This window comes from Tamandua tetradactyla, chromosome 17 (genome assembly GCF_023851605.1).
Source record: "Tamandua tetradactyla isolate mTamTet1 chromosome 17, mTamTet1.pri, whole genome shotgun sequence".
Lineage (NCBI taxonomy): Eukaryota > Metazoa > Chordata > Mammalia > Pilosa > Myrmecophagidae > Tamandua > Tamandua tetradactyla.
In genome coordinates this window covers 32,889,968-32,915,698 of record NC_135343.1, presented here as the reverse complement: position 1 = coordinate 32,915,698, position 25,731 = coordinate 32,889,968, and the positions used below count along the sequence as shown (strand labels likewise).

The following is a 25,731-nucleotide window of genomic DNA, read 5'->3' as shown; positions in this document are numbered from 1 at the left end:
CCCGCCCCTCCCCCGGGGGCCGCGTCTGGCGTCTGCGGAGCCCCCCGCCCGCACCTCCCCCGCCCCGCACTGGCCATTGGCTTGTCCTGGTCTCTTTTTCATGTCCAGCCCCTGATGTGTGTCCATTGGTGTGAGCTTCCCCTTCCCTCCTCCCCTTCTCTCCTGCTCGCCCTGCCCATGTTTTGTGTGTCTCTGTCCATCCAGACTCCTGACGTTCAAGTTCGCAGGGACGTCACGTCCGCACTTGAACTTGCAGCTCAGGGGGGCTTTTGCCATTTTTTTTCATCTCTCTCTCTCTCTCTCTCCCTCTATCTCTTCTCTCTCTCTCTCTCTCTCTCTTTTTTTTGCTTAAAAAAAAAAAAGCCATGACGGCTCTCCCACAATTCATCTTCCCTGCGCCATCTTTGTATTATTTCTAATTTATTTTGGATGTCAAAAGGCACTGATGAAGATATTTTCTCTGGAGTCTCCTTCTTTCTAACCCGGCTCTCCCGATGTGAACCGAGCCGTCGTCCGCCCGCCGCCGCCGCCGCCCGCCCCGCAGCCCACCATGTCTCGCCGCAAGCAAGGCAAACCCCAGCACTTAAGCAAACGGGAATTCTCGCGTAAGTAACCCAATAATAGTAATAATAATTATTAATAATCACGAGAGCGCGCAAGACGAGAAGCAAGAGCGAGGGGGATCGAGGGGTGTGTGCATGCATTTTTTATTTTTCACGAGAAAAATCTCCGAGAGTCCTGTTCAAAGAGACTCAAAGGGGGGAAAACCCTCATCCCATCTCGCACCATAGCCGTGTGCACTTTGGGGATAGCATTTGCCTTTTAATTTTACTTAATTAAAAAAAAAATTTGACTCCTCCTCTTACCTTCTTTCCACTGCTTTATTTCTCTTTTAGAAAAGGAATGCAATGATTTTGTTCCCCAGTTTTGCAACATAATGAACAATGCTAAAGGATGCGAACAACTCACTTGCAAACCTGGGGGAGGGAGTTGCAGGGGAAGGGGGGGTTGCTTTCACTCAACGTAGGAAAATGGGGGGGAGGGGGAGTCCAAGCCTAAAATACCAATTCCCGGGGAGAAAAAAAGAGGTAACACTGGCCCTCGGACGCCAGCGCACTCACGGTCAAGTGTGCACCGGGAGGAAAGTAATCATCCCCACAATAGTGGGAAAGTGAGACTGTAAGAGGGGGGCCCGGACGCTCTGGAGTACGCCAGGTCTGAAGAGGGGCCGCGCGGTGGGGAGAGCCGGGGGACCGGGAAGGAAGGGAGACGCGGCCGGCGCTGCCGCCTTTTGTTCCGGCCCGAGGTGGGTGTTTGTCCCGCTGCCTTTTGTGCCGGCTCCTCGCGCTTGCCCTCCCGCGCCGCCACTGCCGCCGAAGGGCAGGGGCAGGGGCCGGGGGAGGAGGCGGCTGGGGACGCGCGCGAGAAGAAGGGAGGGCGCTGGGGCCGTCGCCGCCCCGGTCGTCGCTGCCCGCCGCTCGCTACCGAGCCTCCAAGGCGAGGGGAAGACGTGTAATAAAATAAAATGAAATACCATAAAATAAGGCAAGAGAAATAGAAAAATTCGTGCCCGAAACCAGAAGCCAAACGTTACGACAGCCCTTTCTACAACGGTCTCCTCTTTGACTCCCCCACCCCCCACCCCCTGCAAAAATCTCACATTCTCTAACCAGGAAAAAAAAAATCGCAATCATCCCCTTCCCCAAAACCCCTTCAGTTGCAAACTTAGAGCGCCGGCGGCACGGAGAGGGAGCGAGGAACTCCCTCCTCTTACTATTTTTTGGAAGATTTTCAAAAAAAGTGGAAGTGGATTTTGATTGGGAAAAATCTCGTGTCTGAATGTTTACAAGCACCGCGTGTGCGGGAGCCTCCTGCCAACAAACAGAAAGAGGACCGAGCGCGGCGGGGCCGCCCGGGAGCGGGCGGCGGCGCGGCCGGGCCTGGCCAGGGACTCGCCGGGCCTCACCGCGCCCCCACCCAACCAGGGATCACCCACCCGGCTCCCGCCCGGCCGCCCGCGGGGCAAGGCGGCGCAAGGCTGCAGGCCACGCCGCGGCTCCGCGCCAGCCGGGTCCGCGGTCCCCGCCCGCCCCCAGCACAATGCCCAGAACTCCTCTTAGCCTCCCCGCCGCCAAACCGGCTGGGGAGAAACTCGGCTTTGCAAAGCATTTTGCAAAGCAGTTGAAAAAGCACATTTCTGCGCGGGTCTGCATCACCCGCTCTCCTTCTTCTTCCCCCCTATGGTACTCTCAGACGTTTCTTGTCCAGTAGTGCTCTGGGTAACAGGGGACAGAAGAGAGGTCACCACGTGCTTCCCTTGCTCCATCTCCCTCCCGGTCTGGCCACCAGCAACCTGCGCCCGAGCGCAGCCAGGCCAGGTGTGTGTGTGTGTGTGTGTGCGCGTGTGTGTATGCCGAAGATGGGGAGTGGGTAAGCAGAGAAGTGTGTTCGAGTATGTGCTTTGGGGGCGCTGCATTCAGAGACCCCCGCGCTCTTCATCCTTGGTTCTTGCCCTCTTCCTCGGCCAGGTTCGGCCTGGGATCCTTTTGAATCTATATACCAAGGGGAAGGAGGGTGGGGGTGGGGGCTCCCGGTTAACTGAGTGCGCCTGGAAAGGCGGGCGGTGGGCACTTAGGAAAGTTTGGCAGCAAGGGAAAGGCAGGTGTGAGAGGACTTGCATTCCTCATCCAACCCCCCACTTCACGACATTTTAATTTTTGATGCAATTTTTAAAGGACCACCTATACCCAGTTCTCTATTTTTTAAAGGGGTGGGGAGTGCGCACAGGGAACAGCATTTTTCACTGGGCCCTGGAACTTGTCACACACTTCGGAAGCTCCCCCGCTCCCCCCGCCCTCGCCCCGGCACGTTGCGGGGCCCTCCCTCTCCCCACCCCCGCGCATCCCTCTCTCGCCGCTCTCCCCCGCCCCCCACTCCCCGGGCCGCGCCGGATGCGGAGCAGACGCGGAGCGCGGCGGTGTGAAGTTACAGCCCGGCCAGGTACCGGCGGGAAGGAAGGGCAGTGTGCGCAGGACTCGGGAAAACCGGGCCCTTCTTCTGAAGGATGCTTTGGGGGCTCAAAGGACACTCTGGGGTGTGCAGTTCTGGCTGTTCTTCCCTCACACTTCTCGGGTCCTTCTCCGGCCACTCCAGTTTGGAGACTTGGCCTCCTTCGCCCCCCACCCCCCCCCATGAGGGTGCTGGCCCTGAGTTAAGAGGCCAGTTGGGTGGGTGCTGGGGTCGCTCCTTTCCTTCCTTATTTTCTGGGCGCGTCGAGGGGGGCGGGGGCTATCCCGGCCCTCAGCATCGCCCCCCACCTCCTCGCCCCAATCCTCCGCTTCTTGGACCGAGTGAACCGTTCGGTCGCTAGGAGGCAGAACAAGATCGAGAAAGCTCGGCGAACTTGAACCTGTACCAGCCTCCTCCCCCACCCCCTCTGCTCTGCGTTACTCTCGGCCGGGGAGGGACGCGCTTTGCGAGGGTGGGGGTGGGAGGGCACGGACGGTTAGGCAGAATTCCCGTTCTCCCCCCCACCCCCCATCACCCCTTATGTCTTTGTTCTTCGTTTTGACTTTAAAAATGCTTCTGGCCAGAGCGGCGGAGAAGCGCCCGGGCGCGCGGCCGACACCCCTCTGCGCGAGCTGAGGAAACAAGCGCGCGCCGGCCGCAAAGCTGAGAGCAGTTTTCGCTTTCTATCGGGGCGGGCATTTTTGGTGGGCACTAAGGGGGAGTGCATGCTCCTGGGCTTCGGGGCAAGGCCGAAGGGCAGGAGATGGCAAGTTTGCACTTGGACTGCAGCTTCACTTCTTCCATCCCCCTCACTCCCGCGCAAAACCCAGATCCCGGAGGCCTCGGTGGGCTCGGCGACCCCGCAGTTCCAGCTCCCCAACCCTCCCCCGCCCTCCTGCCCCCCGCAGCTCGCGCCTCGGAGCCCGAAATCACAACAATAGTAATAGTTATCATCATAATGAGTCCGGCAAGCAGCGTCATTAATAATAAATAACTGCAGCCGCCGCGGCACGCCACTCGGGCTGGGAATTGCGAGGGAAACGCATTTGTAGAGATACCCAAAGTAAAAAGTGTGAGCGTGGGCACACAATGAATTTCGCGACCCGCGCGTGAGATGTATGTGGTGATATCGAGACTTCACCAGGTTAACAAGCCGAGTTTTCCAAACCTCACATCCCTTTTCACCAACTGGTGGGCCCAGGGAGACGTCGCCGCGCGGCTGGGTTGGACGCGCGTGGAGGCAGCAGTCCGGGCCCTTGGCTGGCGGCGCCTCCGGGTCCCGGCCCTGCGGCCGCGGCTGCACGTGTTGGAGGCGAGCGCGGCCCGAGCCTTGCAGCCAGCACGCTGCTCGCTTTGTGCCTCCGAGTCAGCGCGCCCAACTTCACTTTCCGCCCAGCCGGACCCTGCCGGGCCCCCTGCCCCCGGCCGGTCGCCCCTGCCTTCGCTTTTGTTTCTTTGCTTTTCTTCTGTTAAAACCCGAGCATTTCAGTTTCTCCTTTCTTGCCCTGTTAAGACAATCAAAGGGAAGGACTTGGGAAGCAAACTTGAAGACAGACCTTCCCTTCCTCCTCCCCTCCCCCAGCAGCCCTCGTTTCCTTCGCTCCTTCCCTACATTTCCTCTAAGGCCTTTAAAATTTTTTATTTTTATTTTTTATTCCTTTGCAACTGCAGAGAGAGGAAAGAGAGCTCAGCCGGCCGCTGGGACGTTGAGACGTTCTAGTCTGTCTTGCTGTTTGAACGCAGAGCATTTTATTCTTTATTTCTTCCTCCCCTTGTAGGGAGAATTCCGGCTAATTATTGATTATTTGCTCACTCCCTTCCACTTCAGTCCAGGACTCCCCGCTTTGTAGCCGGAGCTTAGAAACTATGGTATGGGGGGGGGGGGGGAGAGAAACGGAGGATGGAGAGGAATTGGGCGGGGGGGGGGAGGGGAGGGAGGTGTAAAATGGCTGAGGTTAGAAATGTTTTTAGGGAAAGGGGAATTTGCATTAAAATACAGAGAAATTATCCGATGCCCAGAAAGGAAACGTTGATTGCCACTGAGAAAAGATGTCAATGCAAATCAGTAGGCTACATCAAGAGAATTGTATTTCCGTATTTTCTTTGTGCCCCACTTCGTTTGATTTTTAATAATAATATAGCAGCAATAATACAAACACGTTTTGGTATTTCCTTGAACATCACCAGCCAAATGTTTTGCAAGGAACCCAATATAAACGTATTTCATACATTAGGATATAATTCTTGTTAATTAGCAATAATTTATGTTAAGAGCATAGAAAATGTTGAGGTTACAGGTTTTATATCTGTACATTTGATCATCTTGTTATTTTCAAGAACTTTGCCTCCTATAAAATTAATTAGGTGAAATGTGGAGGTGTAATCAGCAACCTCTGAATTACCACTTCATTTCCTGGTTTTGATTGTAAATCAGTTCAGTCACTACATTTAAAAGACTTAAACCAAGTCTGTCTTTGTATTGCATTACCTTTAACTGTTTGATACCTTGGAGAATATTTCCTTTTGCTCCTAATTAATATTTCCATTTTAAAAAGTGTATCAGGCTTTGGGAATAAAAATCACAACAAATCTTAAACAGTGGAGTTTACAAAATGCATTTTGCAAAAGATTCCAGGTACTACTAACTTAATAAATAAAATATTTTTCCCGAGTCTTCCTACAACATATAAGCCTCAGAATTTGTAGTTTTAATGCTGAAAAAAAAAGCCACATTCGTCGAATGTGTACATAAAATCTTTAATTCACATAACAGGCACCCTGGAGGATGATTTCCTTATTCATTTCCTCACATGTTCAAAATGAAAGCAAATGTGGGAGAAAAATGACATAGAGGCACAATGTAGAAGCACTTTCTTCTGTCTCCTTTTATTTGAAAGTATGCATGTGCGTTCTGTATTTATCTGTTGGTCAGTATGTTGGGCAAAGAAATATAAATGCTTACCTTATTGACTTTATTAGTAGAAATATAACCTTCATATTCCTGTGGTGACCTTATGTTAAATTAGGAGGAGTACCAGAGGCTAGAAATTATGACATGTCCTACTTGAGCACAGGTGCAACTAGGCAGGGCTCTCTCAATATTATTTCACCCAGCACATCTGGGAGTTACTCCAGATCTTCCCCCTTAATATTCAGCCTGGGTAGGGTTGAAATAAATTTAACCTGAGTTCACTGGATTTTTGCACTTTATCAAAATCTGTTCCAATATTCTACACTCAAATTAAAATCTATTTTTTGATTCTCTGTGGCTTTAAGTTCATTAAATGTGAAATTGGCAGCTTGCTAAAGAAGGTCAGACTGATTAACTGTTTAAGACTTGTACATTTTCTGTTTCAGTTTTATTAACTGGCAGCATCTTGAATGTGTTTTGTATTTGGTGATTTTTAAATGTTTGATACTGTAGGCATGAAGTTCTCCAGGCTGAGGCTTACCAACTCTCTTTCCCCCTTTGGAAGGTTTAAAAAAATGATAGAAGCTGTTCGAATAGGTGCTGGAGTATTTCGGTGCAAAGTTAAAACAAAACAAAACAAAACAAAAAGCAAGCAAGAAAGGAAGACATGTCTACCTTGTTATAATATCCGCTGGTGATTATGTGTGCAGAAATAGCCCCATAATGACGCGTTTTGGAGCTCATTCAGAAAATTAGTCAACTTTGACAACATTAGGCGAAGTATTTCAAGTCTAAAGAAAGGACTTCTCAGCCTTGTTCTGAAATGTGGCATTTGCTTGACCATACTGATTTTTATGTGATGGGAGCCACAAAGTGCAAACATGTTTAGAATATTTTAGGCATGCCTTTCTTCGGAATGAAAAAATGACTAATTGGCTTATTTTCTTAAGTACTCAAAAGTATCCCACTTAGCTAATGTGTTTGAGAAGAATTGCCAGTGAATTTGGTATTTCTTTGATTTTGTGGCACTGCTGAGAGTGAGATCAGGAAGGTTTTTGGCAGTGTGAATTAAGCTGTGCTATGATTATTATTTAGATCTGTTTCACAGGTGAATGCAGTCGTTTTCTTATTACTTTGGTGTAAATATGGCACATTTTCCGTGTGATATAGTACCTCTCTAATTTATGGCGCTATGTTCCTGTGTACTTAGGAGTATATACACACATGCACAAAAGATATGTGTGCTTACTCACCTCTCCTTGTATTCTTGGGCACAATAGACAACTTAGTTTATAGTAAAAAAAAAAAGACAAGAAACATTTAATTTCAGCCAGTGCTTTTTACCAGTCAGGGGGAGTTGTCATTTAAGCTTTCTTTATGGTCCCTGGGTTAACTATTTATTTAACAATCACGTTCTTTCTAAGATCACAAACCAGACACGTTGGTAGTGTGGATGTGTGCATGTGTGTGTTTTCTCTGCAGTCTTCAAGTCAGTGTTCTTTAAATACGTGATTTGCCTCATTGCTAAATTCCCTTTCTTGTTGAGAAGCTCCCCATCTTGGTAGATTTGTGTGTGCACATTTTCTGGGTATTTATATGGAGCAGCCCAGAAGCACTATATGATGTGGTGCAGTGGGGTGGGGTTTGAGGCTGTTTCTCCCCTTTTCTCTCCTCCTAGCACTCTGATAATTGTGCTTTTGTTTCTCCAACCACAGCCGAGCCTCTTGAAGCCATTCTTACAGATGATGAACCAGATCACCACGGCCCGCTGGGAGCTCCCGAAGGCGACCACGACCTCCTCACCTGTGGGCAGTGCCAGATGAACTTCCCTTTGGGGGACATTCTTATTTTTATCGAGCACAAACGGAAACAATGCAATGGCAGCCTCTGCTTAGAAAAAGCTGTGGATAAGCCACCTTCCCCTTCACCAATCGAGATGAAAAAAGCATCCAATCCTGTGGAGGTTGGCATCCAGGTCACGCCAGAGGATGACGATTGTTTATCAACGTCATCTAGAGGAATTTGCCCCAAACAGGAACACATAGCAGGTAAATGAGAAGCGAGGAGAAAAGCTGTTTGCATGTTTTCTTTTCATTTTCAGAGGTGCTGTAGCCAAGTACTAAGGAGTGGTGAAGTGCTTTCTGGATCTCTCCATGTGACTGTCCATGACAGCCCTGTAATGTTAAAATAATCATTCCTATTGCTTACGTTCAGAACACAGAAAAATAAATGTTTTCCTCCTCACTGAGTCAGTTGGAGGTGGAATAGGTGTGCACTCCTGACGCCCTCTCTGGATCTGCTGATCCTGAATCCCGCCCCGCCCCCTTCTCATTTGTAAGTGTTAAACCTTTTCTACATTTAGCCCAGTTTCCAGTGTCCATTTCCAGCCTGGGTGACATGTCAGAGGCAAAGTGGCCATATAGGCATTTTTAGTTGGGCCATGTCATGCTTAGCTCAGAAAACCTTGTATCCGTGTCCAGCCACCCCAGGGGGGTACAGTAGTTCCCAGGGCTTCCCCAAAGTGGGGTGGGCTGGCAGGGTGGTTTGAAGGAGGCGGAAAGAGTTAACTGAGCTTCGGGGCTAGCCTTGGATCCATATTGGCTGTCAGCCCATATGGGGCTGTAATTAAACACAGCCCCGTGGTGGGATGACACCGTGACCTTGACTTTAAGATGCCATTTTCGACTGGCCAGGCCAGAGTAGAGAGGGCAGTTGCTGAAGCGCACAGACATGCTTACTCGAAAAGTTTAAGGGCATGTTGGAAATTTCAAAAGGTTGGTTTGACAGGAATGGCTGCTCCCCGCAGCCTGCCTCCTCAGCTAAATGATAAATGCTTCTCTGTGCTCTTTCTTGTCTCTGATGTGGTTTTGACAGATGTATCTTGATTTTGTTTGTGGTTTACACAGCCACATGTCACCCTTAAAAATGTCCAGTCCACACTCCACCATTGCTGTTATAACACAATGTAAAAATTCTCTGGGAAAAATAAATACCCATATTTAAAGCATTCCCTCTTTCGGTTAATTTTAGCAGGGAGGTAGCTAGGTGTGTGGATTTCCCAGCAACTCAGGGGAAAAGAAATTAAAGGCTTTAAACAGAGGGATTTAAATTCCCTATTCTGAGTGATAAACAACAACACTATATACTGACCCTTAAAACTTTTTTTTTTTTTTAATGAAACAACAGTGATTTAACACATTAGACAGAGTGAATGAACGGTCTCTGGTGACAGAGAAGGCAGGTCTCGCCGTGGATCACTTTTCTTCATCTTTTTTCCTCTGAAGAGCAGGAGGTTTGTTCGGTTTTAGGAAAAGGGAGTGCATATAATCAATTGATACACCGGAACTTGTCTCTTCGACCTAGTTTGACCAGAAAGTTGAACCATAATAGGTCAGTGGTCCTGAGGGGATTAAATGTCATATTATTTCTCTTCTCCCCCTCTGGAATTTGATCATTAAAATCAGACGTGGCCTTTCCTTCCTTTTTTTTTTTTTTTTTAATGCTTCTTGCATTAGCACTCAGACACTTTTCATTTAGTGAAATGAGAAATCTGCTACTAGGGAAGCTGCATTTACAAAGTATTTCTTTGGAATCCACCACGTTTAGCTTATGTGACATGTAGGTTAAGATTTTATCTCCCACCCCCCATCCCCCCACCCCCCTGCCAGTAGGATATGGCAATGACCATTTCCATGTGTTGTCTGTGACTGGAAGGAAAATGAACAGAAGTGTAAGGCTTGATTAATGAAGCAAGAGCAAGCGGAAGGGGATTTGTCGTCTTCGGAGATCCAAAGCCTTGCTAAATCACCAAATATGGAGTAACACTTGCGTGATGTAACATCGTATTTACATATCGAGCTGCTCGTTTAAAAGACAAAACACAGTGTCTGTCAAGCAAGAATTAAAACCACACTTCTTACTGAGGTCCCGAATAGGTTATTCAGTCTCAGATAACCAGCTCAAAAATTCAGTGCCTCTGTACTTAGAGGAGGGATCTGGAAGCCGGGGTTGGGGTGGGGGGGTGGGGGGTGGGGGCGTGGGGGATGGGGAGGGAGGGCCCTGTAGTTAAGGCTTCCCAATACCATTGTCAGTCTATGTAGGAAAGAAAATATATTTCCCTTACCTCCATGGTTGTCCCATTTTTAAATGTAAGAACTAGTGCATTGGCAAATAGCAGATCCCAGGGACGCACACACAGACACACACAAAATCCAGCCAGCAAGCAACATTTAAATATGTTTTATAAGGCTAATACGAAATAGTCTTCCTGAGAAGAAAAGCTGTCTTCAATATCTAAGATGATCAGTGGATGCAGTAGTGCTGTGACCCAGGTGAGGTAAACCCTCCATGCAGGAATAATTCCAGGGTCTTGAGTCCTTTCATTATGTTTAATCACCTGATCCCATCCTCGAGTTGGCTGAACAGAAATAGCATGGTCACATCGCAAAGTGGTATGTCAGTAACCAGAATCACGACTTCTCATAATTCACGATAATGAATTAAGAGTTTCCTGTGGTGAAATTGACGTTCCATCATTGCACATAAATTATGGTGTTCCCATCTTCAGGTGTCCCTGAAGCAAAGTTCTGGAAGATAGCTGTGTACTCCCAGCCCATTTCTCTAAAGCACATCTCCACCATTCCAGATCTGCTTTTCTTTTTATGATGAGGAAGGAAACAATAACAGTAATCATTTCAGTACTTACTTGACTTGTGTCACTGGAAAGAATGGGGGAAGGAATGCTCTGTATTAAGGAAGAGATATATTGATGAATCTTTAGAAGAATATGTTTGGCAGCGACATAAAAGGTAGCCATTTAAGTGTGCTGGTTGGCAAGGCTTTATTAAAGTGATGTAAGTTGGATTTGAGTTCACTGTGTGCTCTGTGCCATTTTATAGGCAGGAAGCAGGAACGTAAAAGGGACAGATCTTCTCCCTAAGATAGATAAAGCTTAGAATTCAGGGTTTTCAAATAGGATAATAAGGTAGAGGTGTTTGAATCTATAGTGATAAAATGGTATGCATTTGATTGTACATAGGCTTCTCAAAGCTGAGTATTTTTTAGAGGGAATGATTTTTACCTGGAGAATAGCACACGTGTTAATCTGTGCACATATACATTGGTCAGGTTACTTGTTTCATTTTTTCCCCCCTTTATTCAAAATGTTGTGTGACTGTGATGCATCGTGACCACTGAAATAGTATTAATTTAACTGGTAATTAGCAGGTTACATTGTGTGGACCCTGCTCATCAATATATGTGTCAGATATTCACCATCAGATAGCAACAGCCTTTGCTTGGCAGTCAGGGCTTTCAATAGAGGTTTTGTTTTGTTTCCTAGTCTCATATTTGATGATGGGGAAAATATTCATCGAAGATTGGTGAATGTGAAACTGTTGTTCACTTATGGAACAGGCCAAAAATATATTATCCCACAGTGTCAGAGTTGAGTTTTGGCTTTTTGCACATAGAAATCTCTAAATTAGGGTTGGCTCTCATAAAGTTAGCTTTTTGAGAGAATGGGAAAAAAATATGAGGGGTCTTACAAAATGTGGTAAAGGTCCCTACTATTGATGTTTAACATTTTTCTCCTTAAAATAGACATAGACATTTATATCAGGGTATTTAAAAATTATTTGCCTAGACAGTACAGCTCATATGTAGATAATAATATGTAAGACAGATACTCTAATGAAGGGAAAAGTACTGATTCAAAAAAGGAAATCCATCAGCATGTCACTTAAAGGTGCATCAAGTGGAAATACCTAGGCTTTTCAGGATTTAGAAAATCGACTTGCCTTTTCATTTTATACCCATTCTTATTTTTTCCTAGCTCGGACTGAACCGGAGCATGTATGTGTATACTTTTCGGTGTAATTGTGACTGAGACTATAAATTACAGTAGCCTATTATGACTACTTATTTTTCATTTCTGTTTGTGTGATTCTGGATAAAAACTACTAACCTTTGCAGCTTAAAAACACAAAACACCTAAACAACAACAATGTAGTAGTGAATTGTGATTTACCTTCAGAATTCAGAGAACAGAGCGTATTGTTTCCTAATAAATATGGAGGATTTTCACAGAGAATCAAATATATGTTTGAGAGGCCACTACCCACAGACTCATGCTCAGGAGACTGGGAAGCCTGTAGACAAGCTGTATTTGTAAATAAGACAGAGAAAGGTTGTGAACTGGCAGCTTGGATGTTTTGTCAAAGTACAATGTCAGAAACTCTTTCTAAGACAAATTGTAAATAGAACTGTCACAGTGATTGCATGATTGAGCCGCAGAAGTGTCTTACAATTGTTGGCATTGTCAGAGGACTTTTGAAAGCTTAATTAAACACAGTGGCCCTCATGGCTGCTAAATTTACTTCGGAAAGCCGAAAAAAAAAAAAATCTAAAATGTAGAAGATCCCAAAGATTCAGAGTTCTTCAGACATTACCCTTTCAGTGACACAGAAAAGATGCATTGTGCATTTTCCAAGTAGTCTTTTATAAATAATAGTTTTGAGGCTAGGTCCACGTGATATGAAGATCATCCTGTGTGTGATGTGGAGATTGTGTTAGTTTTTCTGTCTCCTGCTGTTACAGACAGTTAATGTAAAAATGGCCTTTTATTGGAAACACAAATATGTATTCACTTCAAGAACAGGAGCAGAGGGGGACAGAGCTTCCCTTCCATTCTCTGTGTTTATTCTGTGAAAGCTTAAAAAAAAAACAGTGCTGTAATTTAAAAAAAATCACTCCATTCCTTGTTGTCTTGCAAGGTGTGCCTTTTATTTTAAAGAATCTGAAATATGTTTTGCACACCTTTCTCCTGGTGAATGTGGCATTTAATTGTGGAGCTGCCCAGGGGCCGGGAAATGCAATTGGGTATAGAAATAGGCAGTGTCAGGAAACCAGGGAAGAGGCAAGCTGGATGCATATCAATGGCATATTTTAGGGTTCTGGAAAATCATTGATTTCACACTACTGCCTCAATGTAATTGGACTGATGTGGGAGGACTAAATTTGGGGTACCCAACAGAGGTGCAACTCATAGAGAAGCATTTTTCAGATTTTCATGACTTCTTAATGTAAGTGCTTACATTAAGGAGAATAGGTGAATGGTGGCTTTGCACAGCAGTCAGTAAAAAAGGAGAAAGTTTGGCTTGCTTTGGGGGGGGTGGGAATATTAAATTTAAAAGAAGCAGAAAAACACAGCTCGGGAGATGTACCGACACTGTGTCACTCGATGTTAATTTAATCTACTTTGGTTGGTCTGTTCACACCCTTTATTACACAAAGAAATCATTTGACAAAATTTACCCTTAGCCCAAGTCTGTTTTTGCATACAGTAGAACCAGCTTTGTGCAATAAAAGGCACTTAGCATCAAGCTGGACCCGGCTTGGCACCTTGCCACTTTTTTTTTAGCATGAGATTTAATCACCAAGGATCTTTAGTGCCTTTCTGCTTGTTCACATTTCATTTGGGTCATGGCTATGTCGGCAGTGTTGTTATTACAAGGATTAAAAAAAAAGATTTTTAACTTAGTGCCCACTTTTAACAGTATTTCAAATCATGCAGGTTTTTATTTTATGTGTTAATTTGGAGAATATTAATAAAGCCCATAAAATATGTTCAGACTATATAATTTAATGGATAATGACTAGTATTTTATTTGTGATACAAACAGAAAATTGACCGTTGTATTCCTGCCTCCTGCCCAGGTGAATGAGCATCGTTAGACTTCTTCTCCCTTTTAGTTGCAGAGCATACAGCACTGGCCAATATCAGTAAATTTACCTTTGTAATTTGCCATGTAGTTTTTACAACAATGACCTAATTAATTTGAGCATGAACCATATTATTACTACTAGAGTCATTTTCTGTCACAAACTTAATTTCCAGGAACTGTATCCTGACGAATAAGATTTCTTTAGCTCTCCACCATGTGCTCCTAGAGACCAAAGGCAGATTTAAAATAATAATAATAATACAAGAACACCAGCATTATCAAAGCCAGTGTGCTTGATGCCAAACACAATTTGAGGCCAGTAAACATCAAACTGTATTTCTAATCAGTTTTAGAATGTAACGTATTCCATATTGAGTTCACTGGAATTTGTCTCTCTGCTTTTTTACTGGCCAGCTGCACTCCCTATGCATTTTTTTTTCCCCTATGCATTTTTAAAACATTTCAGCAAAGGCTTTTGCTGTTCTTAGCAGGGTGAGCAAGTTGGGGTCTATTTCTGAGCTCATTCGTCATTCTGCGATGGCATTGAGTTAGGTTGGCAAGGGAAGGATTTGAGGCATGGGGGGTGGTAAGGTCACTTCTGATCCCAGCAGGGAATAGGTGAGCTTCATTTGCCTTTACAATAGGCACACAGTTACTGCACCTTAGAGGAGTTCTCAGGTGCCGCTCAGATGGGCGCATGTAAATGCCCTGTCAGATGCAGAGCAGGAATATTAATGTTTCTTCCATCACCGCGCCATAATAAAGCTGTACACAGCAAGCTTAATATGCAGCTAGTCTGGGGGATTGTATAAAACTTAGATAGCCCAGTGCGAAAGACAGCGATGTGAAAATGCCTGATAAGCCACAGTTTCCCTTCTTGTTCGCCTTTGATCTTTAGCAAAATGAAAACAGCACATCTATTTCTCCTTTTAGAGTTGTCTCCCCAACTCCGCCACCTCCCCATCCACCAGCAGAAATTTTTTTTGCATGTGCTGGTATGGAGAAATGTGACATAATCTGTTTCATATGGTTAATTACAGGCGTTTGAATATTTAAAATTTTAAATAGCCACAGTTCCAGCTTTTCCTGTTAAAAGTATGTGATTTGAACAAAGGGAGCACAGTGTAAATATTTGTGGTGATTTGCAACACCCCCCTTTCCCCATTAAAACACACACACGCAGTGACATTCATTTTAAATCCTGTGCTGATTTAAAGGACTTCTGTACTTTCATTTGCACTTTCTTACCACTCCCAACTGGAACTCCATTAAAATATTTTACCATTATATTTTTGAGTCCACTGTTGCTTGAGGTTTTAAAGAGGATTTTGTAATGTGTTCATTTAACAGAATCAACAGCTGTCAGAACCAGTTGTGGGAGATCCACCAAACGTACAAAGAAAAATACACACATTTCCTGAAACAAAACACTTGGAAAAATAAGCTGCCAAGACCTGGTGAATTAGAAGTTTGCAGACAGGGACCCGAAGTGTTTCTTTCATCTCTTGGTTCACCCTAGAGACTGATCTGAGCGGATCTGATGCAATGTTGCTGGAAGGTTTACATGGACAGGTTGGTGCTCTAAGGCAGTGCCTCTGCACAGCTGGCCTGTGCTCATGTATTAGGCTGGCCTCGGCTCGTTCCCTCCTATGGTCTCCTTTTTTCTTTTAGATCTCTTTAAATAGATAAGATGCCAGGTTCTTAGGGCACTAAACAACAAATTATACCCACTTAAAGGTGAGATGATCAGGTTTAAACTTCCTGTAAAAGTGGTAAGAAGGTACCTTGCACACCCTTTTCTGGACAGGGTTGGCAGCGTGTTATTTAGAAGTGACTCTGTCTCTGCCAGGAATTCCCAGTGGGACCCTGGAGCATGTATGTTGATGAAGGGGATACCTGGGGACCTTTGGTCACTCACAATGAGTTTTTGTTTGCATCCCCACTGTTGTTAGCATTGGTGCTGAACAATTACACCTACAATTTGATCTTAGTTTTAGATAGAGGCAAGTCCACTGATTAAAAACTCCCATTAAAAATAAAGAATGGAATTATTGTGAAACCTGCAGAGGTGTTTTTAAAAGAACACAAGTACTGTTGTGTGCCCACCCCCACTCTCTTTCTATTTTCCTTTTGAACTGTCTGAAAAACACAAGGAAGCTGAGATCAGGGCATTTAAATTTACAGTCATCAATTCATTTTCTTGATAGGTAAGGATGCATTAAAAAAATAACTGAAAAAAATCACATCTATTAATTTTAAGGGAAATAGGTGTAGCTTGGATTCTTACCTTAGTTGGAACACAAAGCACTACAATGCCTCCTCTGATCTTTTACGTTTTAAACGTGGAGCTTCTCTTTGGGTCAAAAAAAAAAAATCTGAAGCATTTCCTTTTACCAACTCAGGGGATACCATGATTTATTTACATGTAGGAGGCAGCCCACAATGAGCATTTTACTGCTGATTTTTACCCCAGCCCCCCACAAACTCTTTGAGATCACAATTAAAACAAGGCATTAACCAATGTGAAATTCCATATTTCATGTATTTCTCTTTTCCCATCCTGCTCTAAGATTAAAAACAAAAATTATCCCTTTACATTTAAAAGTGAACACTGGCTACTGAAGAGTGAACATTTTTAATAATAAATCGTAACCTTCTCATGTTATGTTTTTGTTATGTTAAGGGGAAAAAATCAATAAGGAAAAATTTAATTCTGATAAAGATACTCTTGGATCTTTGAAAACAACTGCTGTCCTTTTAACTAAAACATTTGAGCAGCTTCAAAGACTATGTTTTTCTTCTGATCTTGGAGCTGTGTGACTGGTAGCAAGAAAGAAAAAAAAAATCTTACTCTACATACAAGTGGATTGCTTAACAAGTCAGCACAGACACGTACTTGTTTGTACAATAGAGATAAAAATTCCTGTATAAAAATAATTCAGCTGCTGACAGCGGGCATTATTGTCAGACCTGTCTTTTGTGCTTGTCCCAGCTTTGGGCCCCCCCTTCCCTCCTATCTCCTTGGGGCAGTCTGTTGCCCGCAGACCCCTGACCAGAAGTTAATTGCCATATATCAAATATATAGTTATTATATTTAAAGAGGACTATCTCAAGCCTTCCTCTGTGCAGTTCACTCTGCATTCTGATGTGATTGTGGTGTTGCCAGCAGCAGGGTGGCAGGCAAACGCTCTAATAGGGAAAATGACTTGAAGGCAGTTAGGGTAAATTTGGCCTTCAAGTCCCATTTGTTCTGCAGTGTAGCATCGGTTTCCAAACTTTTGTTTTTAATCTAATTCTGATTTACCCTGTCACATCCCATATCAGCCCTCATTGAACTCTACTCATGTAGAGTAACATTAGTGTCAGACGGAATTGGGCAGGACTGTGGACCTGTGGCTCATACAGATGGTGGCGGATGTGGCTTCCATGCAGCTCTGCATCCTATTCTTTCTAATAAACGTTAAAACGTGGCACATTTCTGAGCAGGGCCTGTAGAAAAGAGACTCAAAGAAAACAGGGTTAGTACCTGAGATTTTCTCCCTTTTCTCTCCCCCTCTTTCCCGCTCTCTCGGTAACACCCACATTTCAGGTGAGATCAACTCAAGCAAAAGCTGGAGATGGGGAGGTGGGGGTGCCCAGGAGAAGTTACTGGAATACTTGACAATGGGAGTTCAAACACAGTCAGCAAACCAGAAAGCCCTTTGGGTTTTCAGAGCAGTAAGCAACACGTCTCTTTCAAGCTGTTCTTCTCTGTCTGACTTGGTTACTAGCTGGGATAGGATCTGTAGATATGTGTCCTTGTGTGCTTTTACCTAGGCTAGGGTATTTAGGACGGGAGAAAGAGCAGGGGTGCACTAGGAATGCCATCACTACCATTTGTTAAATATCATGAGGTTAGTAAGATGTGAGTTAGGCTTCAAGGAAAGGATTCTTCTCTAGACTGGGAATTGGGAAGCATGAAAATCCAAATTCCCACAATACTCGCTCTTAACTGGGGTGGTGTGGGCAGGGACACCGCAACTTTCCGAATGTCAGCTGATGTCCGCATGACCCGTTCCTCTTGGATTAAATGCCGCCTGCCAGGGCAGGATGGAGAAAGCCACAGGAAGATAAATACCAAACGACAGGATTTTCACTTCTGAGAAGCAAACCAGATCTCTCTCCTCTGCTTCCTATTCCTCTCCTTTCTTGCTCTTTTCCCTTTGGAAGCAGAAACTTCTAAAATCGATGCCACTCTACGCCAATGAAAATGCTGTTTTTGTACCACAGTGGATGTTTACACAGGAGACGCAACTTGAGGGGAAAAAGGCTTTTTGGGAGGTGGCGGGAGTCGTGTTAATCTGTTCTCTTGGAGGACTGTGCGGAATTGCCTATGAGCAAAGCAACTCTGCGCTGTTTTTGATAAATTACCATGTTTAGAGATAGGTTTGGCTCTTCAGGGCTCAGTTTTATGAACAAAGTCCGTAACGATGTTTGCAGCCTCTTGTTTGTGTCTTAGCCCCTTTGGCTTGACTGGGAGCTCTATGTTTAGTTTAAGCTCAGTCTGGAAGATATAACAATTTTGCATTAAAAAAAATGAGGAAATCATAGGAAGAAAAACCCTTTGCTTTTTGGATGAATCTTACTGATAATTTGCTAAAGCTCATTTGAATTTTAAGCACTTCTTTAATCTTCAAAGGCTAAATTGCTTTATGAATATGCATGGTGTGGGCAGACTTCAGTTCATTACCTAGTTGTAAATTCTAATGACCATTAGGTCCTTCCAGTAATTGCGAATTGTTTTGCATTTTTGATTGGCCTATTAACATGTACATTCGGTGCACATCAGGCTGGCCTGTCAGCCTGCTGAAGGAGAAAAAAAAGGTGAAAATTGTTTATAGCACCAAGATTCTTAGATTTTCAATCTTGCAAAATTGATGATGTAAAAAAATTAAAGCAGTGTTTTTTCTTCTCAAGATTGAAAGTTCACCAAGAGATTTGACATATTTAATTTACATGATGACTTTGCACTCCTTCATTAATGCAATTTGCATATGAAGCTGTTGTTAATCACTTTTGATCATGTTTTGTGTATTAGCTGCCTCAGTGGCTCTCCTCCTCAGATGCCCCAGTAGAAAGAAGCAAAATGATGCATCTTCTTGCCAAGTTTCCTTTAGTGAATTGAGGAATTAGAAGTCTAACCTTGAGTAATTACGTATGTTTTATCCGTTTTCTTTAAACGTTAAGCACAGTTTGTGAAAGGTTTGACTGCAAGTTTGTTCTTATTTGGGGAGAATACTGTAAAAGTGAGGTGTAGGATTGAGGCACATCCAGATACATACAGGTATTGCCTGTCCCTGTCCCCCCATGTAAGGTGTGGGCCGTAAACTGCATTGTTAGCAGTTTGATGGCAGGGAGCCTTGAGTGCTCTGTATGAAGACATTAGGCTCTCCTCATACAGACCTTTCTGACAATGCTTTGGTTTCCTCTTTAAATATGGCCGGCACCTAAATGTCTTGGGCATGAGGTTTAGCTGCCTCTTTTATCTTTTATAGATCAAGTAAGTTTTCCTGTGGCTTCTTCATTCAGTTTCTGCTCTCAGTTGCTCTGCCTCAGTCCTCAACTAGTCACGCAAGTAAATCCTGGTCTCTGGGCTTCCAGGTGCTTCTCTTGAGGTATCTAAGTACCCTGATTGCAAACAAAAAACAAGGTGCTAACGGTTTCTGATTTTTGAGAACCTGTGATTTTGGTGTTTGCCTTTGCCGTCGAATAGCCCGTGCTGTATTATTGATGTTCATCTTTGGTTTATGAATTTATCACTGGTTAACAAGCTGCATCAGAACACTGAAACTGATATTCTGATTAAAAGGAATGTTTAATGAAAGAAAATAAATTGTGACGGAAAATGAACAGTGTGTAAGAAACCTAACTACAGTTTTAACCTCGGGGGGGGCCATAGCACCGCCCTAGCGTGACTTCCATCCATACCATGCTAAAAGCATGCTTCAGTTCAAAGTTGTTAATATTCAGCTGGGAAACAGTATCCAGAACACAAATAAATTATTAAGTGCATGAACTTTTTAGGCAGTAAGATGAACTGATGGGGTCCATCTGTGAGATCCAGGGGCTTTTTATTTGTGTGTGTGTCGAGCGATTCTGCCCTCTCCGACTTCACAGCCTTTGGTCTCCGGCCAACTGCATGCATAATTGATTCCACACGCACTATCATTTTCTTGATGTAATTGCTTCACTAAGATATGATGAAATCTAATGGATAATTTGCTATTTGAAAACGGGCAAAAAAAAAATGTTCATACTTTATATTGGGGGGTAGTGGAGAGGAGGAGGTATTCAAATGACCTGGCATTTATGAAAACCAAACCAAACCAAAAAAAGGCAAAACTTAACTTAGGCACGTTGCTTCCATCGCATTGGCTGTGGATAGGAAGGCTTTTTTGTGACATATGGAAGCCAGGGTGCAAATCTCTCTCTCTCTATCTCCTATCACTGCCCACCCACCCCCATTCCTTCTCTTTCTGTCTCTCCCCCAAACTTTACAAGAAAGGGATCCTAACAAGGTAAAAAGTAAACAATTTAGTCATCACAAGCCTTATTATTCAGTCTATCCAGGAGTTTTGCCATGTCGGTTTATTTAACTTCCAGGAATGTAAACACTGACACAGCCCTAGACGCAGCAAGAAAGATTACAGTATTAGAGTTAAAAACGTGAGCATGGAGTAGCTGTGCTTTATACTCAAGCTATAATAACACTTTTACATTGGAACATAATGGTAAGTCAAAACCGACTGGAGACTTCTGCTTATATGGAGTACAAATTTCATTCTAATAGATTGGCATAATCTGGTGTACCCAGAGTAGATTGTTATATAATGGAGAAACTGTATAAATGTCAAGTATACAAATAATTCTACGAGAAATAAATGAAAAGTATTAGAATTTCTTAAATCACCATTAAATTTTGTTGGGTGGGACAGTCTCATTAGTTCCTTCAAAATCACGTGTGGCTTTGCATAAGTCTTTTGAAAATGTATTTTGAGGGAATTTACGGACGTTGAAACATTGTTTTAATCCAAACCAGTTCATGCTTTAAACGTACCTTTAAAAAAATTGCACTGTTTTTCAAAGTACTTAAAGGGGGTGGAGGGGTGGAAAGCATATAAAGCAAATCCATCTCACTGTGGCAAACTGTTTTTCAAGTAAAGTCATAATAATGAACAACACATGATCTGAAATTTGATCAGCAAACATATACTTATGCCAAGGAATTTTCTCTTTTTTTCTTCTTTTCTTTCCTTTTTATTCTTTTTTTTTTTTTTTTGGTTTTTCTTTTTTCTCTCTGCCATTCATATACCAAGGTTCAGTAAACTAGGCAGAGAGTAACTATTATAAAGGGAAACCAAATGAAAATAGCCAGAATGGCACAGCGAAGCTGTCTTTTTGAAGATATTTTAACAACAACATCAACAACAACAGCAGAAATTTCCAGTTTTAGAAAACTGAAAATGACAGAATAGTTTTAGAGAAAAAGAAAACCACCTTCTATTGCTCAAAACTTCAAACTATTAATAGACCACCAGTGAGATAGACTGTCTTTGTGCCTTGAAATGCAAAATGAGGGAAATAATTAGCAGAGGAACAAAATTCTCAAAATTTGAAGAACTTCTGTGATTACTGGGGGTACAGTGAAAAGAAAATGCAAATCTCTTCCTGATCTTAATTAGATTCGATTGTGCAGTGGGTGTGTAGGATTTGGGGGGAGGGGAGGGGAGCAGGGAGGGCTGGGGTTGGAGCTAGAGGCTGAGCAATGTGGAGACAGGTTAGAAGGGACCTGGCTGTTGTGGCAGGAACAAAGGCAGCTCAGCGCTGGCGCAGCATACTGTGTCGTTGATACAGATGCTGATGGAGTGTGAAGCCTGAATCCATGGTTCAGCTGGGCCCTTTTCCCACTGGTCTAGGGGATTTCATTTGTCCTTGGAGGGCCAGAGTGGACACTGAAATTAACAACCCAGGCTGGCTTAGGGAGGGGAAGCAGCCTGTGGGTAATAGTTCTCCTGCCCAGATCAGAAAGCTGTGTAAGACATTGTGGACCCTGACAAGTGCACGGTGGCATCAGCTTCTCGTGGTGGTGTCTCTCCGCACAGAGCTCCCAGCGCCAGGCCGATGCTGCCCCTGCCCCCGCCCCCCGCAGATACACGCTTTAAGTTTTAATGGCTGTGGTTGGTCAGAGTTCTGCCAAAGTGTGTGTAGCAAGTTTCACTGGCTGGATTCCCCCTTGCGTGAAATAATAAAAAGCCCTGGCCAAGGCAATTGCTTGTGAATCTATTTTTGTTTCATTAATATTATTTATTATGCATTTTATTAATATTTTTAGGAGGGACTCTGCTCTTATTTGACCATTTGTAGTTATAATTAATAGATTCCGTACTGGTTGTAAAAAGTGTACTTGCACTTAATTGCAAGTCAGGATAAATTAATGGATATGATTTAAAACAAAACTCACTTAAAATATTCTTGCAGGGAGCGAAGGAGGGGGTAGTCCTGCGTTTAATTTATTTTCTCAGCGAGTGTAAGTGGTGAGGGGGTGGAAAGGATTGTGTGGGTCTAACGGGATTTGTGTATGCGTGTGTGGGGGCCGGTGGGGGGGAACCGAGAGAGAGGAGGAAAACCTGGGCAGGAAGGGGCAGCAGCCATCAGCTCTCTTCTTTTCTTTAATTTCTGAGGTTGCCAGGAGGGGCTTAAGCAAAGTGGTCAAGTCCATCTGCTCCGGAGAAGGTGGTAAAGAAAAGAGGTTAGTGGCAAGAGGGAAGGAGCACAAAGGGAAAATTGTACATTGGGAGCGTTGCTCTCCACGGCTGCGGTGTAGCCAGACTGGTTTAGCAGACAGAATGATAGATTGTTTTGTCAAGGGTCCCAGGGTGTGCCCTGAACTTGAAGCACTTTGTTTATCTTGAATAGAAAGGGAAAAGCGCATACATAATCGATGTCTAGTTTTTAGGAGCTCGAAAGAGGTAGGAGAACAGAGAAGACTCCGGAGGGGCAGGGAGGTGGGGGCAGGGCGGCCCTGGTCGTGGCTGTCCATTAACAGATGAACTTGGCCGAGGGCCAGGCTTTACATGAGAGCGTGTCAGGGCCCCAGTGCAGCCGAGTCTTTTCAGTGGTTTTTTTTTTTTTTCCTTCTTCTTTTCTTTTTCTTTCTTTTAAAAATACCTGCTGACTGTACATCAAATGCACCTAGGTCTTCTGGCTAAAGGCAAAAAAGAAAAGAAAAGAAGAAGGAAAAGAAAAAAAGACAGCTCAATTTTTCCCCTTCTGAACCAGTTGAGGCCAGTCGTTTGGCTACACACACGGGTTCTATCATCTTTCTTGGCTTGCCATTGGGAAAAAAAGAAAGGTTGCGATCACGCCAGTCACCCGAGGGCCGGGATCGGAAGGGTTGGCGTGCGTGGTGTGCCGTGCGGCCGAGCGTGTGCAGGCGTGCGCGGGGGTGTTCACGTGTGCGGCCGGGGCGGGGCCTGGCGCAGCGCGCGGGCCTGCGCTTGCAGGTAGGAAAAGAGGTGGAAACTACTTAAAAAATGGCTGACGTTAAAGTCCTTGTTGGAGAGGACCTGTGAATTAATCCGTTGGTGGCTGAGAAAGAAAATTCACAGGAAAGGCCCAGGGAAAGGCCTTCAGGGATGGGGAAAAAGTGCCCCTGTTGGGAGCGCGGCGGTTTCCGGGCAGGGCTATGGCGAGCGCATGTGTTCGGGCTTGTTTTGTTCTTGATAATCTAATCTTCTTTGGTCTGTTTGTGTGTGTGTGTGTGTGTGTGTGGTTTTGTTTGTCGTTTATTGTGACATGATGCATTCACTTATGAGTGTTCGCCAGCAAGAATCATCAGCCCAGTAACTTGCTGAGATTTTTTAGATCTTTTAGTGTGCAGTCTGCCCCCCTGACAGAAGTGGCGAGGTGATCACGGTTCTCTGTGACTTAACTGGCAGGAGGCGTGTTCGGATCCCCTCCAGGGGGGCTGCTGGGGTACCTTAGAGGAGCGGGGACCTGTCCGAAATGCAGTTTTCCCACCGCAGACATGAAAAGGCACCATTGTGAGCACTCTTATAAACGCTGATAAAATAATGCTTACTTCCCCAGGCTGAAGGCTCACAAGTGAGGTGTGTTCCCCCCTCCCCCCCTTCTCTAGCAGCAAACTGAAACTGGGGGCTCCTCTGGGTTCCCCCCACAGATAACCTGCAGAGCTTAGCGGAGAGACCCGCGTTCGTGTACTCGACCCTGGGTCTTGGTAGCCTGCTCTGGTAAGAAAGGGAAGAGGGGCTCAAAGAATGGGAATAAATTATTAGTGAAAAATAAGTTCTAGCGCTTCCCTAGTCTCCACCCTTCAGCCTCTGTGGTTACATGAAATAAAATGGTTTCAACGGAGGGCGCCATTTTTCGACCTTGGGCAGGTTTCTTCATTCCTCAGTTTCAGTTTCCTTACTTGTAAAGTGGGGGGGTGTCCTAGGACCCATCTTGGGGATGCTGTGAATATTGAATGAGAACGTGAAGGGCCTTTGGTTCAGTGCTGGGCACTTAATAAAAGCCAGCTGCTATTATGATGATCACTCACCGCTTGGAACATTTTTCCTCCTTGAAGAACTGAGGCCTCAACGTAGTTCCCATGGTTCTGTGGGGGAGCAGGTTGAGATGAAAAGGGAACAAGAAATGGGGGCGGGGGAGAAGCTTGAAAGAGTTCAGAGCTTTTCTGCCTGGGGGTGGGCTCCTGGCCGGGGCTGCTGGGGGTCGTCATTGGGTGGGTGGGTGAGCTTGGTAGCCACTGCAGACCCTGGCAGGAGGGCTCCCAGCCAGCTGGCAGCTCCGTGCCTGGTTGGGACGCCACTGTCTCTCCACACATGTGTTGGCATGAGGAGAGTGCGCGGTAGAGTTACTCCCGGTTCGGATTCCTGCTCTACCACTGACTGGTTGGGAGAGTCTGGGCATCAGTTCCCTCACCTGTGAATGAGACAGCTCCGTGAACTTACCTTATATTGCCAGTGCGAGAGTGTGTAAGGGAAAGCACATGCATTCCTCACTGGATGCGCCCCAACAGTGGTTATTATTGTTACTGCGTGCCTGATGTGTTTGGTGCTCCATCCCACCAGACCCCCAGAAGGAAAGAAGTTATTAGCCCCATTTGGTAGAGGAGGAAATTGGGTCTGGACAAGGGTTAAATAACTTCCCTGAGAGTCCATAGTTATTAAACAATCTTTGGCTTCCAACCACACTACTCTTCGCTATCTCCCTAAAAGATTTGCCACTTTTTGCATTGGGGCTGGACACCACCTGGTGCTGGCCGTCTGGGCCTCCCCTGGGTTCTGTGGTCAGGTTTTTCATTCTTCTGGGAAAAAGAGGAGTGTTCTCATCCGGTTCCCGGGTGGCTCTCCTGGGCATATTGCAGGAGCCTTGAAGCTGTTGGAAAAATTTGCAATGTAACAAATCCTGCTTTGCAAGTAGTCAGTTCTCCAGCTTTCCAGAGTGAGTCAGAATTTGGGCAAGAGTCCTATGAAGAAGAGTGAGGAAGCTTTAATTACCTTCCTGTGACTTGGTTATGAGATAGCAGTAGGCTATCTGACCAAGAAACCAGGCTAGGACTTTTAAGGGTTAGGAAAGCTCTGGCTTTCAATTATTCTGTTCATTGTCTCTTTGGCATTTGCATTATTGATGACACCTTTGAAGGGTAGGGAGAAGCAGAATTATTGTGAGAGAGTGTATGTGTGTGTGTATGTGTGTGTGGTGGTGGGGACTATGGGTGCTGGGGGATCCAAGGAGATTTCCATGTTGGCCAGAGACGACTTGTGGTAACAAGTCCGGAAGTACTAGGAGACTTGAGAGAATTTTTGAATGGAAACTACAGTCAACAACTCCATATGATACACATGTGGCTTTCCCTGAGGCGAGTTTTTAACTGCATGGCAACCTCCCCCAGTCACTCCGCAGGCTTCTCTGACACCATTAATATTTGCTGAAGCAAGACCTGAGGTTCTTTGCAGAGGGATTGCATAATGTGTTCCAAAAGCAAATGTCAGTTTTTTTCCTTCAATTACCCAGCCTTTTGAA

General features: G+C 44.7%; 1 protein-coding gene across 11 annotated transcripts in view; it reads left to right on the top strand.

Annotated features, from left to right (window-relative positions):
- Positions 1 to 445: 445 nt before the first annotated feature.
- BCL11A (BCL11 transcription factor A) overlaps positions 446 to 25,731 on the top strand; it is a 97,986-nt gene continuing 72,700 nt past the window's right edge. For 6 of the 11 annotated variants that reach the window (XM_077134295.1, XM_077134291.1, XM_077134297.1 and 3 more), the window contains exons 1-2: positions 446 to 605; positions 7,636 to 7,968. In XM_077134295.1, the coding sequence (XP_076990410.1) occupies positions 551 to 605; positions 7,636 to 7,968 (388 nt within the window). In that variant the 5' untranslated portion in view covers positions 446 to 550. The other 5 variants (XM_077134294.1, XM_077134289.1, XM_077134288.1 and 2 more) reach the window with 5 other exon arrangements.